The sequence below is a fragment of the Octopus sinensis genome, linkage group LG6, assembly GCF_006345805.1.
Source record: "Octopus sinensis linkage group LG6, ASM634580v1, whole genome shotgun sequence".
Classification (NCBI taxonomy): Eukaryota; Metazoa; Mollusca; class Cephalopoda; order Octopoda; family Octopodidae; genus Octopus; species Octopus sinensis.
Genome location: NC_043002.1, coordinates 42,906,865 through 42,923,866, shown reverse-complemented (window position 1 = coordinate 42,923,866; position 17,002 = coordinate 42,906,865). Strand labels below are relative to the sequence as shown.

Here is a 17,002-nt window from a genome sequence, read left to right as displayed (position 1 = left end):
ATCTATCTATCCATCTATTCATTCATTCATTCTTTCTGTATTGTTTATCTATGTTATATCTGTCTACATGATCTGTCTATCTACATCAATGGCTCTCAACTAAAGTCCATATGACTCTTTGTGGCATCATATTAGATTTTATTGTTAAAATGTGTGCAATAAATCAGTTGTATTTCTACAATATACAAAATATATTAACAATTTTTCTATACACTTCCTAATAAAAAGTCAATTATAGACTACAATAGAATTTTTTTAAAAACATTCAATGATTATGAGGGTCCATCAAAGTAAAACAGGAATCAGAGGGGTCCATAGTCCAAAAAATGCTTCAGAAATGATGGTCTACATCTGTTTGCCTTCAGGCTTTCTGTCTGTATGATCTGTGCTTATATATGAGCTATCTATCTATATATCTGTTAGTGAGCTATGTCTGTCTCTCTGTCTCTTTTGGTCCGTTTCTCTCTCTTTCTGTCTGTCTCTCTCTTTCTGTCTCTCTCTTTCTGTCTGTCTCTCTCTTTCTGTCTGTCTCTTTCTGTCTGTCTGTCTCTCTCTTTCTGTCCGTCTCTCTCTCTCTCTTTCTTTCCGTCTCTCTCTCTCTCTTTCTTTCCGTCTCTCTCTCTCTTTCTTTCTTTCCGTCTCTCTCTCTTTCTTTCTTTCCGTCTCTCTCTCTTTCTTTCTTTCCGTCTCTCTCTCTTTCTTTCTGTCCGTCTCTCTCTCTCTTTCTGTCCGTCTCTCTCTCTCTCTTTCTGTCCGTCTCTCTCTCTCTCTTTCTGTCCGTCTCTCTCTCTCTCTTTCTGTCCGTCTCTCTCTCTCTCTTTCTTTCTGTCTGTCTTTCTCTCTTTCTGTCCGTCTTTCTCTCTCTCTCTCTCTCTCTCTTTCTGTCGGTCTCTCTCTCTTTCTGTCGGTCTCTCTCTCTTTCCGTCCATCTCTCTCTCTTTCCGTCCGTCTCTCTCTTTCCGTCCGTCTCTCTCTTTCTGCCCGTCTCTCTCTCTCTTTCTGTCCATCTCTCTCTCTTTCCGTCCGTCTCTCTCTTTCTGCCCGTCTCTCTCTCTCTTTCTGTCCATCTCTCTCTCTCTTTCTCTCTCTCTCTCTCTCTCTTCTGTCGGTCTCTCTCTCTTTCTGTCGGTCTCTCTCTCTTTCCGTCCATCTCTCTCTCTTTCCGTCCGTCTCTCTCTTTCCGTCCGTCTCTCTCTTTCTGTCCATCTCTCTCTCCCTTTCTGTCCATCTCTCTCTCTCTTTCTGTCCATCTCTCTCTCTCTTTCTGTCCATCTCTCTCTCTCTTTTCTGTCCATCTCTCTCTCCTTTTCTGTCCGCCTCTCTCTCCTTTTCTGTCCGCCTCTCTCACCTTTTCTGTCCGCCTCTCTCTCCTGTCCGCCTCTCTCTCCTTTTCTGTCCGCCTCTCTCTCTCTCTTTCTGTCTGCCTCTCTTTCTCTCTTTCTGTTCATCTCCCTCTCTCTTTCTGTCCATCTCCCTCTCTCTTTCTGTCCATCTCCCTCTCTCTTTCTGTCCATCTCTCTCTCTCTCTTTCTGTCGGTTTCTCTCTTTCTGTCGGTTTCTCTCTTTCTGTCGGTTTCTCTCTTTCTGTCGGTTTCTCTCTTTCTGTCGGTTTCTCTCTTTCTGTCGGTTTCTCTCTTTCTGTCGGTTTCTCTCTTTCTGTCGGTTTCTCTCTTTCTGTCGGTTTCTCTCTTTCTGTTGGTTTCTCTCTCTTTCTGTCGGTCTCTCTCTCTTTCCGTCTGTCTCTCTCTCTTTTTGTTCGCCTTTCTCTCTCTCTTTCTGTCCGTCTCTCTCTCTCTCTTTCTGTCCGTCTCTCTCTCTCTTTCTGTCCGTCTCTCTCTCTCTCTCTCTCCGTCTCTCTCTCTCTGTCTGTCCGTCTCTCTCTCTCTTTCTGTCCGTCTCTCTCTCTCTTTCTGTCCGTCTTCTCTCTCTCTCTCTGTCTGTCTGCCTCTCTCTCTCTTTCTGTCCATCTCTCTCTTTCTGTCTGCCTCGCTCTCTCTTTCTGTCCATCTCTCTCTTTCTGTCCATCTCTCTCTCTCTTTCTCTCTTTCCGTCCATCTCTCTCTCTCTTTCTGTCCATCTCTCTCTCTCTTTCTGTCCATCTCTCTCTCTCTTTCTGTCCGCCTCTCTCTCTCTTTCTGTCCGCCTCTCTCTCTCTTTCTTTCCGCCACTCTCTCTCTCTCTCTTTCTGTCCGCCTCTCTCTCTCTCTCTCTTTCTGTCCGCCTCTCTCTCTCTCTCTCTTTCTGTCCGCCTCTCTCTCTCTCTCTCTCTCTCTCTCTCTCTCTCTCTGTCCATCTCTCTCTCTCTCTTTCTGTTTATTTCTCTCTTTCTGTCGGTTTCTCTCTCTTTCTGTCGGTTCTCTCTCTCTCTTTCTGTCGGTCTCTCTCTCTCTTTCTGTCGGTCTCTCTCTCTTTCTGTCGGTCTCTCTCTCTTTCTGTCGGTCTCTCTCTCTTTCTGTCGCTCTCTCTCTCTTTCTGTCGCTCTCTCTCTTTCCGTCCGTCTCTCTCTCTTTCCGTCCGTCTCTCTCTCTTTCCGTCCGTCTCTCTCTCTTTCCGTCTCTCTCTCTTTCCGTCCGTCTCTCTTTCCGTCCGTCTCTCTCTGTTTCCGTCCGTCTCTCTTTCCGTCCGTCTCTCTCTGTTTCCGTCCGTCTCTCTTTCCGTCCGTCTCTCTCTGTTTCCGTCCGTCTCTCTCTCTTTCCGCCCGTCTCTCTCTCTTTCTGTCCGTCTCTCTCTCTCTCTCTTTCTGTCCGTCTCTCTCTCTCTCTCTTTCTGTCCGTCTCTCTCTCTCTCTCTTTCTGTCCGTCTCTCTCTCTCTCTCTTTCTGTCCGTCTCTCTCTCACTCTTTCTGTCCGTCTCTCTCTCCTCTCTCTCTCTCTCTCTCTTTCTGTCCTCTCTCTCTCTCTTTCTGTCGTCTCTCTCTCTCTCTCTCTTTCTGTCCGTCTCTCTCTCTCTTTCTGTCCGTCTCTCTCTCTCTTTCTGTCCGTCTCTCTCTCTCTCTTTCTGTCCGTCTCTCTCTCTCTCTTTCTGTCTATCTCATGTCCTTATGCAGAGTGTGAGTCGAATATGTAGCTTCTATTTCTAGCTGGTCAAGTGACTGTTGAGGCTCCCTCATTAGCTCATATGCATAAAGGAAATTCAAAGTAGTATCTTTGATCTTTTAGTCCTTTCAGTTATAGGACTGTGGCCTTGCTGGGAGATCTCTCTGAAGGGTTTTCATCTGGGGTCCATATTAGATTTTGTTAACTTTATGTGCAATAATTTGGTTATAGTTCTACACTACACAAAATATTTTAACTGTTTTTTTATTCAATTCCTAATAATATTTAATTATAAAAATACAGCAGGATTTATTTTATTTATATTGAATTGCTATTTTATTTATATTGCTATGGAGTAAAATAGTAAAAGGGGGTCCATGGGCAAAAAGTTGGTTGAGAGCCACTCAATACTTATTTTTCAAGTCTCATACTTATTCTATTGGTCTTTTTTAATGAACCACTAAGTCATGGAGACATAAACAAACCAACATTGATTGTCAAGTGGTTGAGTGCGTGCACACACACACACACACACACACACACACACAAACACACAAACACATGCATACACGTATGATAGGCATCCACCCTGTTTCCACTTTCCAAATTCACTTGCAAGGCACTGGTTAGGGCCAAATTAGGAGACATTTGCTCAAAGTGCTACACAGTGGGACTGAACCTGAAACCCACATGACTGGGAAACAAACCTCTTAACCGCATAGCCATGCCTGCACCTATTTTAAGTTAATTCTAATAGAATTTTCGTTCTACTTCAAATGACCAAAATGTGTTGTGGTCCTATTACAAATGAACAAATTTACCATGCAATGTTTTATATGTTTCTTGTTAGTTTTCTTTATGTGCGTGTGTGACTTTGTTCCCCTCTCTCCTGTCACCTTTCGTCTTATCCTCTTAATCCATTAAAGTGTTTCTGTTTCCTTGGTGATAGATAATGTTAACTACAGCACAGACAGTAGTAATAGCTTCAGGGTTTATTTGCTCGCATTTAATCACAACAAGGAAAATATCCCTCTTCAGAATCAGCTTGTTTAAATATCTCACTGTGTACTGACATCTTCTGTTGCAACAGGCTAGATAGAATAGCTTATATAAACTTCCATACTCATAGGCAAAGGTGTGGCTGTGTGATAAGATTACATCCGAACCACATAGCGCTGTGTTCAGTCCCACTGCATGGCACCTTGGGCAAGTGTCTTCTCCTATAACCTCAGGCCAACTACGGCCTTATGAGTGGATTTAGTAGATAGAAACTGAAAGAAGCCTCTCTGTGTGTGTGTGTGTGTGTATGTATGTATGTGTGTGTGTATATATATATATAATATATATATATATATATATATATTTGTGTGTTTGTTTCCATCACCATTGCATGACAACCAATGTTGGTGTGTTTATGTCCCTGCAACTTAGCGGTTTGGCAAAAGAGACTGATAGGATATGTACTAGTCTTACGAACAGTAAACCTTGAGGTCGATTTGTTTGACTACAACTCCTTAAGGTGGTGCTCCAGCATGGCTACAGTTAAATGACTGAAACAAGTAAAACAATAAATGAATATATTCATCGGGACTGATGAAATAAGTACATCAACCCCAGTTACACACTGGAGTTGATGTACTTGTCTTACCCTCTCCCCTGAAATTGCTGACCTTGTGCCAAAACTTATCTAATTTATTTTACTGTTCCTTTCTTTTCCAACTAAGATTGCTTTATTCTTCAGTGGTGTGTGTAGTGGTGGTGGTAGTGTAGTGAAATAGTGGTGGCTAGGAACTCATTTTAAATATTGTCCCAATATTTGGTGGGAAATGGCAATTTCAGAGAGAGAGACACTTGGTTAACAGTCTTGTCAACATCAAAGTCCTCACAGCTAAACAATTCTTGTAGCTACCTGCACTGCTTCTGACAAGATCCCAATTAAAAGATTTTTTTTTCTGTTTTTCCCTTCACACAAAGCTTGTCAGAAATACTGAATTTAAAAAAAAAAATTTATCCTTGCTTTATTTTTTTGCTTCTTAATTTTTATTTCTTCTTCATATTGTTATTAAGGTGGCAGGCTGGCTGAATGATTAGCAAGCTGGGCAAAATGCTTAGCGGCATTTCATCTATCGTTACATTCTGAGTGCAAATTCCATTGAGATTAACTTTGCCTTCCATCCTTTTGGGGTTGATAAAATAAGTATGTTAAACACTGGGGGTCGATGTAATTGACTAGTCCCACCCCTCTAATTTCAGGCCTTGTACCTATAGTAGAAAGGATTATTATTATTACTTAGGAGAGGGAACAAGCTGGCAGAATCGTTAGCATGCTAGTCAAAATGCTTAGTGGTATTTCTCCTGTCACTACATTCTGAGTTCAAATTCTGCCAAAGTTGACCTTGCCTTTCATCCTTTTGGGGTCGATAGAATAAGTCCCAGTTGAACATTAGGGTTGATGTAATCGACTCATACCCTCCTCCCAAATTATTGCCCTTGTGGTAGAATTTGAAAAGTCATGGGGAAAACATTACCTTATTTAGAAACAGATGTTTCCTATCACTGACCCCCACCTGTTTTTAAGCAAGGTAATATTTCCCCATGGCTAGACATGTTTTTTACAGAAGACTGGAAATGAAGAACCTTGCTTGTATGATGGTGATGTTTGTATGATTATGATGATGCTTGTATGATGGTGATGTTTGTATGATTATGATGATGCTTGTATGATGGTGATGTTTGTATGATTATGATGATGCTTGTCTGCAGTTTGGTGACTTAAACAAGTAAAATATAAAAGGTAACGCTACTTCATGGTCAAATGATTAGCTGTGACAGGTGAGTTGCAACCAACCATAAAAATAGTTACATGACTAGGGAAAAATATGGAAGGATGCCTACTGGAGGAAAACTTTAATTATAAAGACAAGTGCTTGACTAGCATATTTGGGCTAATTAAACGAAGAAAATTTAATAAAAAAACTCTTTAATCAAAAGAAAATTTTAACTAACTAAAAATTTCTTGGCTTAATTCATCAAGTGTTACTAGCACTAAAAGAGATAAAATCTCTGCATGGTTGCTTGACTTGCTAGAAATAGCAGTTTCTTCTGAAATGGACATGATTTTTAGTGTTGTCATATCTTTACGCTTTTAAAAACAATGGAAGGGTCTGCTCAGTCAAAACTGACCTGAAGTGGGCTAAACAACAACACTTGTGCCTTGTTTAGAGTTAATTAAATATTCTCTGGTCTTTAACAAGAAGTATAGCCTTAGAGACTCACTTTTACAAAATATTAACCCTTTAGCATTCTGATAACTTTGTCAAATGTAATACTTATTTATTCACATTGTTTTAAATTCATCATGCATTATCTCATTATTTGGGATTTCATTGACATGCTTCTTATTTTTAGAATGACATTGTAGGTGAGTTGTGAGAGGCTAGATCTAGTTGTTAGAACCTAAAAGTAGAATATTTAGACTATTTTATTTTTCTATCCAAGTACAGAGTGTTTATTAATGTCTTTGGTGGAGATGAATGTGATGTATTTGTTACTTTTTATCTGAATGCTTATATCTAGAAATAGTGTTGTTATATCTTTAGGCATTTTACTTAGATTAGTATGCAAGTGGTTGTTTTGTAGATCTTCCTTATGACATCATCAGGTGTATCCGTTTTGAAAAGAATGTCATTCCACATACCTGGTGTACATTGTAGGCTCATGTTCTGGTACCATATACTCATACACACCCACATTTTCATAATCTAGAATTTCATTTCCAGTTCTCTTCAGTTTAATTAACTAACTGTTTTGTAAACATCTGTATTATGTTTCTAGTTAGCTTGAAATGATATATAGAAGCTTGAATATTTAATAATATGGCTGAGATGGATATGTTAATGATTTATTAATTATTTAATTTGACATTAATGGAATCGATGGATTTGTAGAATCACTGAGATGGCAGGCAAAATTCCTTCTGATATTGAGTTGTATATTATATCTTGATATTCTGAGTTCACATCTTGCTGCAATGGACTTCACCTTTCATCCTTCTGCAGCCAAAGAATATATATATATATAATATTTATTTAAAAATTCAATATAATTGAATCCAATAATTGCTTCACAATACAGCTCATGATATTGACTCATTTGGTTGTCATGTATTATTATTTTGGATTTGTGGAAGGATGATTTGATTGTGACCTGTAAACATTTATAGCCACCGGTGTGTGGTTAGGAAGCTTCCTCTCCAACTATGTGGCTTTGAGTTCAGTCCCACTGTGCTGCTGTAGCTCCCACTGGGCTGACCAAAACCTTGTGAGTGGATTTGGTAGATAGAAACTGAAGAAAACGCTTCATGTGTATGAGTGTGTGTGTGTGTGTATACACACACACACACACACACACGCACACACACACATCTCATGCTTGTCTGTGTGTACCCTTGTGCTAGACAGTGTATGATGGTTGTAAATGAGCATCAGCATACAAATGTGGTTGTACAATCAATACCACCATTCTAGATGCGTGAACCAAATTTTAATATACAAACAAGGTTTCAAAACCTATCCTCTCCTGTCTATCTGGTGCTTCAGGAATATTAACATTATCATACTGAATGATATTTGCATCAATCAGCACAAGAAACTAATATTTCCTTTTCTATTTTTTTTTTTTTACATTGGGTGGTTGGTATTAGGAAGGGAATCCAGCCATAAAAACCCATGCCAAAACGTATATTGAAGCCTGATGCAGTCTTCTGCCTAGCCAGCTCTTGTCAAATCATCCAACCTGTGCCAGCATGGAAATTGGACATTAAATGATGATGATGACAAAGATAGAGAATGCTTGAAGTATAGTGATTGAAAAGAAATAAGTTCAATTCTGTATACATTGTGTATAGCAAGATAAAATGTTAGGGAGAAATATTTTTATTATATTTGTACCATAATAAATGTTTTCTCTTTTCTTTTTCTCTCTTTGCTATTATAATAATGATTCTATCTGGTAAGTGTATACAATACCCATGTAAAGTTATTCACACCATAATTATTAAAATAATTTGTACCAATCCAGTGAGGAAACCTCTATTTATGTCATTTGGCTGGTAAATAATGCAACTCAAGTTTCCCTTACCTCGTTCTCATGAGCATTAGAATCACATGTTTGAAACCTTAATTACCCTGCCACCATCACAATTTGTGCAACATGTACAAGATATTCATGGTTTAAAAGTTAACTAAATAATAATGTTGGGCCGGGTATAATACATAAAATGTTGAAATGGTGGCTTAGCTGTTTAGCATTTAGACTGGCCATAACTGATCAAAATATTCCACCAGTTTTGTATGCAGACTGGCCAGACCTGCTCTCTCATGCCTACCCTACAATGTCATTTTAAAAATAAACAATCAATATATATAAAATCTGAAGTGTATGTATGTTGAGTTCTAACAATTGGTTATTAGTATTGCTATTCCTAAACAAAATAATATTATATATGTATGCATATACACTCTTCCATGCTATTTTCATCCAGAAAATTTCACTCACAAGATTGTAATTGAAGATACTTAGTTATGTTGTCATGCAGTGGTATAGAACCTGAAAGCTTATGGTTGGGAAGTGAACTTCTTAACCACACAGCCATGTTAGCATCTATATTACAAAAAAAAAAAAAAGAAATAAAAAGTTGATGATGAGACAAATAGTTTAAAAACCTTTTTATTTCTCCAAAAGGTTATATCAATTAGGTCATAGCAATGGAAATATCATCAAGCCCACAATTTATTTGCTAACCATGCTTTGTGGCTGTAGTGCAGTAGTTCTGTCTAAAAAATGGTGCTGTTGAATAATTGGCAACTTAGGTTTTCACATCAATGCTAACTTTTAAAATGAAACCACAAAACTCCCACGTACATACTATTTCATGCATGCACATGAATAATGTGTAACATTCTTACTGGATGACAACAATAATAATAGTTATAGAATGTGGTTTATTTACTCTTTTACTCTTTGACTGTGGCCATGCTGGAGCACCACCTTTAGTCGAGCAAATCGACCCCAGGACTTATTCTTTGTAAGCCTAGTACTTATTCTATCAGTCTCTTTTGCCGAACCACTAAGTTATGGTGACGTAAACACACCAGCATCGGTTGTCAAGCGATGTTGGGGGGCAAACACAGACACACAAACACACACACACACATATATATATATATACATATATACGATGGGCTTCTTTCAGTTTCCGTCTACCAAATCCACTCACAAGGCTTTGGTCGGCCTGGGGCTATAGTAGAAGACACATACCCAAGGTGCCATGCAGTGGGACTGAACCCAGAACCATGTGGTTGGTAAGCAAGCTACTTATCACACAGCCACTCCTATGCTTGGTTAACTCTAAATTTTACCAAGGAATATATTTTCATTCTAGCGTTTGACTAGCAGGAAGTATATAGGGCTTTGAATAAAATGTTTTCCAGTATTTAGTAAGGACAATTTAAATTCTCAGTTGAAATCTTCCCAAGGTTGGTTGATTTTGTCTTTCATCTTTCTGGGATTTATGAATAAGATATTGCTTAAATACTAGGGAGTGACATAATCTGCAATAACTGTTCCACAAATTAGCAGTTGTGTACCTAGATTAGAAATTACTATGCTTCAGTGTTGAGTTTAAAGTTCTGTTCTTTCCTTTTCTATGCAATTTGTTTGTCGTTATTTTCTGTTGAAAACATTGTTATCGTGCTATAAGTGATTGATAAGCAAGGATTTAAAAGTACTTAGCTACTTGCTGAACACTTCCTACACTGGACCAACTTTGCCATATAGTCTTCTTAACTCTTCTGTCTATACTAGTTTATGGGCTTTGCTTCAATTCTATAGACTGAAAATAACAACAACGAGGATGATGATGATGATGGTGATGATGACAATAATCACCTACAACCCACTCTTTCACTCCTTCACCTCCCAACCTGTGCCCTTTCTTTCAAAGTAATAATTATTCCCCCATCCTACTGACTCTTGTTTGTAAGTGCCAGTCTACAATTTGACATTGCTCAGATTTCATGTACCTTTGTGCATTGAAAATTGTTGGACCTTTTCCACTCTTTGCTCTATTCATCTTCCTTAAATTATAATTGTATTTCATGTCTTTTGTACGTGTTGCAAAGAAGTCTGTCTGCAACAATTAACATCTTTTTCTTCTTCAGTGTTCTGTTGTCATACTTTCTTTTCCCATTATATATATGTATATTATATATGTATATATATATATATATATATATATATATATATAAATATAAATATAAATATATGTGTGTGTTGCCTTCCTTTCTGTCCCCTAATAACCTTTTCTTTTCTTGATGAAATCTCAATCATCCAATGAGTTACTCTATTGTAGTTTATCTTTATTTTTGTTCCTTGTATTGAAATATAAAACAACTACAACAACACTGCCAACATTAGTCACTTTTATGAATACATGCATTCATTTGTTCAGTCAGAATTAAGGATTGAAATTGCACTGATTAGTGTGGGAGGTTTTGAAGAGCTGGATCTTTTGCTTACAAGACTGTTTTATATTTGACATGTTGAATACACACACATGTACACATGCACACTTACAATACATGTATGTAATGCATATATATATATCTGCAGGGTGCAATAAATAAATTGTCACCTAAATTACACAAAAATGTGTGTGTCTTTGTTTGTCCCCCCATCATTGCTTGACAACCAATGTTGGTGTATGTCCTTGTAACTTAGCTATTCAGCAAAAGAGACCAATAGAATAAGTACCAGGCTTGCAAAGGATAGTCTTGGTGTCGATTTGTTCAACTAAGGGTGGTGCTCCAGCATGGCTGCAGTCAAATGGCTGAAACCTGTAAGAGAATAAGTCTTATAATCAAAATCTCAAGGATACAAGATTATGCAGGATAAATTCAAAACTGTGAATAAAGACTGATAGAACAGTCTAAATATTAAAGAGTTAATGAACTGCTTGATCAGAAGAGATGAAATCTGTAACAGCTGATAACTTGATAACCATCTCCTGTTCTATAAAAGCAATCCATATTTTACCATTGGTTTCAGTCTGTGATGAAGTCAGATTTAACCATTTACCTGTCCAAAGCATTTTTATAAGTTTGTCCTAAATGTCCAGGTTTGTTATTAGACTTTTAGTTATTTCTTGTTTTATATGTTCTGAGTAACATAAAGCTTTCCTTTTATAAATACCAAGTTGCTCCTCGTGGTTGAAAAAAATTGGGAATGTATTACATATGAATTATTTCTACAAAAATCCTTTATAAAAATTTTTTTTTTTGCATTAAGAAAAGAAGATAATTTTAAAAGCTTCCTTTCAGTTTATCCTTTTATATAACCTTTTGTAATTTTTTTTTTTTTTTTCACATTTTCTCCTTTTTTTCTGTTTTGCAAGTAGTTTATAATTTTCCTAAACTGACCGACAAACTCCATTTTGAACCCTATTTTTGAATAAGTCATGCATGACTAACTCCTTTATTTTACATCACATGTTTTCTTCTCTTAGTTTTCATGTCACATAAGATTTGAGAGAGTTGACTATGAACATGATGATATGACAACTTCATTTGTCTTTCAAATTTTTTTTCCCCCCTTCAATTAAGATGTAATGTCAGACCTGAAACAGGGAGAATTTTGTAAGATGATTTTTTTTTTTAAATATACATTGCTCAATATCCAATTCATGAGCTGATTCTATTTTTTTTTATTGTGCTAGTTATTAGGATTGGTATTTCTCTTTTAAAAGAGGCAAATTATTTACCAATAACATTTTTACTGAATTTGTATTGCTAGATTTTATAACAATAACTCTTTGTTATTTGAAACTGCTACTGTTGGTTCTTTTGTCAGCAGAGCTATTGCTTGTAACATTTTATAAAATTATTTTCATTGTTGTTATTATTATTATTATTATTGATGATGATTATTATTATTATTATTATTATTATTATTATTATTATTATTTCAGATGGCGCACATCAGTCGTACTAAGATCATCCCACCTACCCTCACACCTGCTAAAAAATCATTGTGCAATGCTCAACAGTCGTGCTCTTTCAGCCCTGATGAAACAAAATCCTCAGTTCATACCACTAAACTGCTAACAACTGAAGGAGGAGTACAAACAGCCAAACGCCCCAAATCTCTGCCTATTGTCGAAAATCTCTTCAACGATACAACAAAGTGTAAAATTGATAAACTGTCTTCCAGTGTATCTTCACTGCATTTACAACCCCAGACTGTAATGTCAGGTTATCTTGAAAGGAGAACATCTTTGGAAGAATGGTCCAAGTATGTATTTATTTATTTACTTTATGAATTACAAATGGAACGTCATTCTTTTTTTTTTCTTTTACGGGTTTCAACCATTCAACTGCTGTTACTCCAGGCCACTGCCTTTAAGTGTTTTTGTTGGTCATATCACTTCTAGAATTAATTTCAACCTACTGATTATTTTATCAATCTGTATTTATTAAATTCTAAATTTTTTTTGGTTTAAAAGAATGCAACACTATAAACCACTTTATCCTGGTACACAACATTCCCACTCTGCATGTGTTTAATTGGGTCTCACTCAGTTTCCTTTAACCAATTTCACTCACAAGGCGTTGGTTGGCACATGGCTACTATAGATATTAACGTGAAGTGCTGCATCCAAGGTGAAGCAATTACCAAACACACGTCATTTTTGGTTGTTCTTTACATCACATTTCCTGACTGTGATATTCTGCAACTGTTGCCACTAGCAGTTCTGTCTAGCCACCATCAGGTGGACATAATTCTTTTATCTTTTACTTGTTCCAGTCATTAGACTGCAGTCATACTGGGGCACTGCTTTGAAGAACTTTGGTTGAACAAATTGACCTCATTACTTTTTTAAGCTTGGTACTTATTCTATTGGTCTCTTTTGCTGAACCGTTATGTTATAGTACATAAACACACCAACACCAGCTATCAGGTGTTGGTGGGGCACACACACACACATAATTGATGGGTGAGCATTTGGGCAATCAGAATTGCAAGGAGCCATGTAAGCATCAATTTGTGAGTTCAGTTCAGCCTGAGGTTAGCTTATCATTTTCCAGTCATTTGTTTATATTTAAAGAATTGTTGCTTCAAATCTGAGAATAAATATCATTATGATATATATTATACAGTTATACTATGAGTCTTCCATAGTTGCTTTGTCTTTGTAACTTGCAAAGCCTTTTGGATTTGTTTATGAAAATATTTACACACACACACGACAGGCTTCTTTCAGTTTCTGTCTGCCAAGCCCATTCACAAGGCTTTGGTTCAGCCTGAGGCTTTAGTAGAAGACATTTGCCCGTAGTAGAACTGAACTCATAATCACTGGTTAGGAAGCAAACTTCTTACCACACAGTCTCACCTGTGCCTATAGATGAAAACATTCATGAAATGTCATACATTTGAAATGGTAATACAATTTAGGGTTGACACCAGTTGTTATAGAAAAGAAAAATACAAACTGGGACAAGAAAAAATTTAGCTTTTCTGTTATAATTATTTCTGTTGAAATATACTTTTATTTCAGTTAATTTTAAAATTAATGAAAAGTTTATCAAAATAAAACTTTGTCTTTATTATGCTGGTGTTTGAAACACAAATTAGCATGAGATTGTGATGGAAGGTTTTAATTTGGATCCTGGGTAGGTTGGTTTCAAAAGGGTTAATGTAGCTATATTTTAATAAAAACTTGTGGAAATTCTACTGTTTCACCTATTTTGATGAATAAATTTATGTATTTTCATAACATTGTTTCATTATGTTAAAAGTTTTGATTGTGAGTTTGATCCCATTCCACAATTAAGGTTGTTAGAAGCTTAATACTCTTAGTGATTCTCAACCATTTTTGTGTCTACAGACACCTTTGATTCCTATTTTACTCAGAAAAGGGGAACCCTCATAGTCATTTGATACCTGAAAACTCTTTGCAGTGGATTAGTGGAATTGGTAGATGATCTTGCGAACAAACTGCTTAGTTTTATTATATTCTAAGTTGCAGTCCTGCCAAGGCCAACCTTGACTTTATCGATCCTGGAAGAAGATTGCTGAAAAATATGTCCAATATTCAAGCCTTTATCGGCGCCCTCCCTATCCCTGACATAAAATGTATGGCTTTGTTAAGCAAGCTAAATGAGGTGCTTAGAAAAGGCATCCTAACCAACAGCCAGAATAGTCCTTGTTATTATCTGTTTATGACTAGATATTATTAGAAATTGGTGAAAAAAAAATGTTTAAATGTTTTGTAGAAATATAAGCAATTTGTTGTACATGAATTCTAACAACAAAATTTTATATGGACCCTGGTTGAGAACCACTGGTTTCATTGTGCAAAAGGTTTTAGCTATATCTTCAATTTTGTTCCATAGTCAGGGTTGTTTTAAAGTGTGACACTTGGATACATTGTGACAAGCAGAGAAAACATCAGTATTGTTCTATTCTACCAAAATATTTCATTATGCTTATCTACAAAAATCTCTTTAAAAAAAGTTGTAGGTTAATTTTTATTCCAGTGAAATTTTTATATAAATTGCAAAAGCTGAAATGCTTATGTGAATGTACATCTCTTTTACTCTCTTTTACTTGTTTCAGTCATTTGACTGTGGCCATGCTGGAGTACCGCCTTTAGTCAAGGAAATCGCCCCCAGGACTTATTCTTTGTAAGCCTAGTACTTATTCTATCGGTCTCTATTGCCGAACCGCTAAGTTACAAGGATGTAAACACACCAGCATCGGTTGTCAAGCGATGTTGGGGGGGAGGGACACAGAAACACAAACACATATATATACGATGGGCTTCTTTCAGTTTCTGTCTACCAAATCCACTCACAAGGCTTTGGTTGGCCTGAGGCTATAGTAGAAGACACTTGCCCAAGGTGCTACGTAGTTGGACTGAACCCGGAACCATGTGGTTGGTAAGCAAGCTACTTACCACACAGCCACTCCTAACCATATATATTCTTTCTTCTGTAGGCACAAATCCTGAAATTTTGGTTGGTGGGTGGTGGGCAGTCAATTACATTAATTCTAGTATTCAAGTGGTACTTATTTTATCAACCTCGTAAAGATGAAAAGTAAAGTCGACCTTCAGTATGCTAGCAATTCTGTCAGCTCTAATTGTGGATTAAATCTTTTTGCTCTTCATAACCCAATTTCCAGTTATATTTCAATTGTCAAATGAAATAAACTCAAAACCTCAAAAATCCTTAATCTCATGAGCACTTAATTGTCTGTGTTGATAAAAATCACGTTTGCTATTCACTTCTCACAGTGCACAAACTTAATTAGTTTTGTTTATTTTCATTGTATAAAAAAAGGGGACCTACTTTTATAAACATCCATCTATATTTTAAAGAAATTTATACATTTTTGTGCTTTTTTGGTTTTTTTTTTTTTCCTTCCTTCATTGTGTTACTTTTACAGTTGTGTGTATAAAATTGTTTTGATGGGTTGTGACACTTGTGAAGACCGGTTGAGGCAAGTGAAAATCAAATCAAATCAAAATAGACAAAATAGATGAACATCAATGGAATTTGTATCTTGTGGTACCAGTGCCTGTGGCACACAAGAAATCCATCAGTGCTGTAGTCAGTGCGGTGGGCACATGACAAACACCATCCGATCGTGGCCGTTCGCCAGGCTCATCTAGCACCTGTGTCGGTGGCACATAAAAACACCATTCGAAGACCCGGCAAGACTAGTCAGGCCATAACCCATGGCCCCTACCTGGGACGTAGTCAGTCCACCTGTGCATACCTTCCTTCTTGTGACACTTGTGAAGACCTGTTGAGGCAAGTGAAAATCAAAACAAATCAAAATAGATGAACATCAATGGAATTTGTATCTTGTGGTACCAGTGCCGGTGGCACGTGGCACACAAGAAAACCATCCGAACGTGGCCGTAGCCAGTACCGCATCGACTGGCCTCCGTGCTGTGGGCACGTAACAAGCACCATCCGATCGTGGCCGTTTGCCAGCCTCATCTGGCACCTGTGTCGGTGGCACATAAAAACACCATCCGAGCGTGGCCGTCTGCCAGCCTCGTCTGGCACCTGTGTCGGTGGCACATAAAAAACACCATCCGAGCGTGGCCGTTTGCCAGCCTCGTCTGGCACCTGTGTCGGTGGCACATAAAATCACCCACTACACTCTCGGAGTGGTTGGCGTTAGGAAGGGCATCCAGCTGTAGAAACACTGCCAGATCTGACTGGACTGGTGCAGCTTTCGGGCTCCCCAGACCCCAGTTGAACCGTCCAACCCATGCTAGCATGGAAAGCGGACGTTAAATGATGATGATGATGATGGGTTACTGGAAATTGTTGGTAATCTCCAGTTTTGTGAGTATTTTAAAGCTCTAATAGTATTCCTCACTGTATCGCCTTCTTGTTTTTTTTTTTTTTCTTTGCTTTTATTTTGACAATCATGGGTCATGTCAAAAAATGGTACCATGTACTTAGGTTTTAAACAATTGTATCTTTATCTAAAATTCATTCATCTTTCTCTCTCACTCTCACTCACACACTTAATGCACTTGTACACATGCAAATGCACGTGTGCAAATGTATTTACAGATATCCACAAAATATGCAACTGAGTGACACTCACATGCATGCAAAATATTCAACTGAATCCCATATTCACAATATGTACTCTCTCTTTTCCCTTCGCTCACTCTCCCTTTATCTTTCTCCTTCTCTATCTCTCCCTCTATTCACTCACACTCTGTCTCACTTGTTTATTCATTTTCCAAGTTTCTCCTGAGACTGTAAATAAAACAACAAAACACAAAAACGTTTTCCAGTTCACCATGTTTATTTCATGAAGGGAAATGCAGTATTTTTTTTGTTTTTTTTTTTGCTCTTTCTCTTCAAAACGATTGAAAGCAA

At 37.3% G+C, this 17,002-nt stretch overlaps 1 protein-coding gene across 1 annotated transcript in view; it reads left to right on the top strand.

The window, feature by feature from the left end:
- The window catches only part of LOC115212836, a 159,031-nt gene that overhangs the window by 115,240 nt on the left and 26,789 nt on the right, over positions 1-17,002 (top strand). The window contains exon 3 of the mRNA XM_029781605.2: positions 12,061-12,383. Coding sequence (XP_029637465.1) covers positions 12,061-12,383 — 323 coding nt within the window. The remainder of the gene's footprint in view (positions 1-12,060; positions 12,384-17,002) is intronic.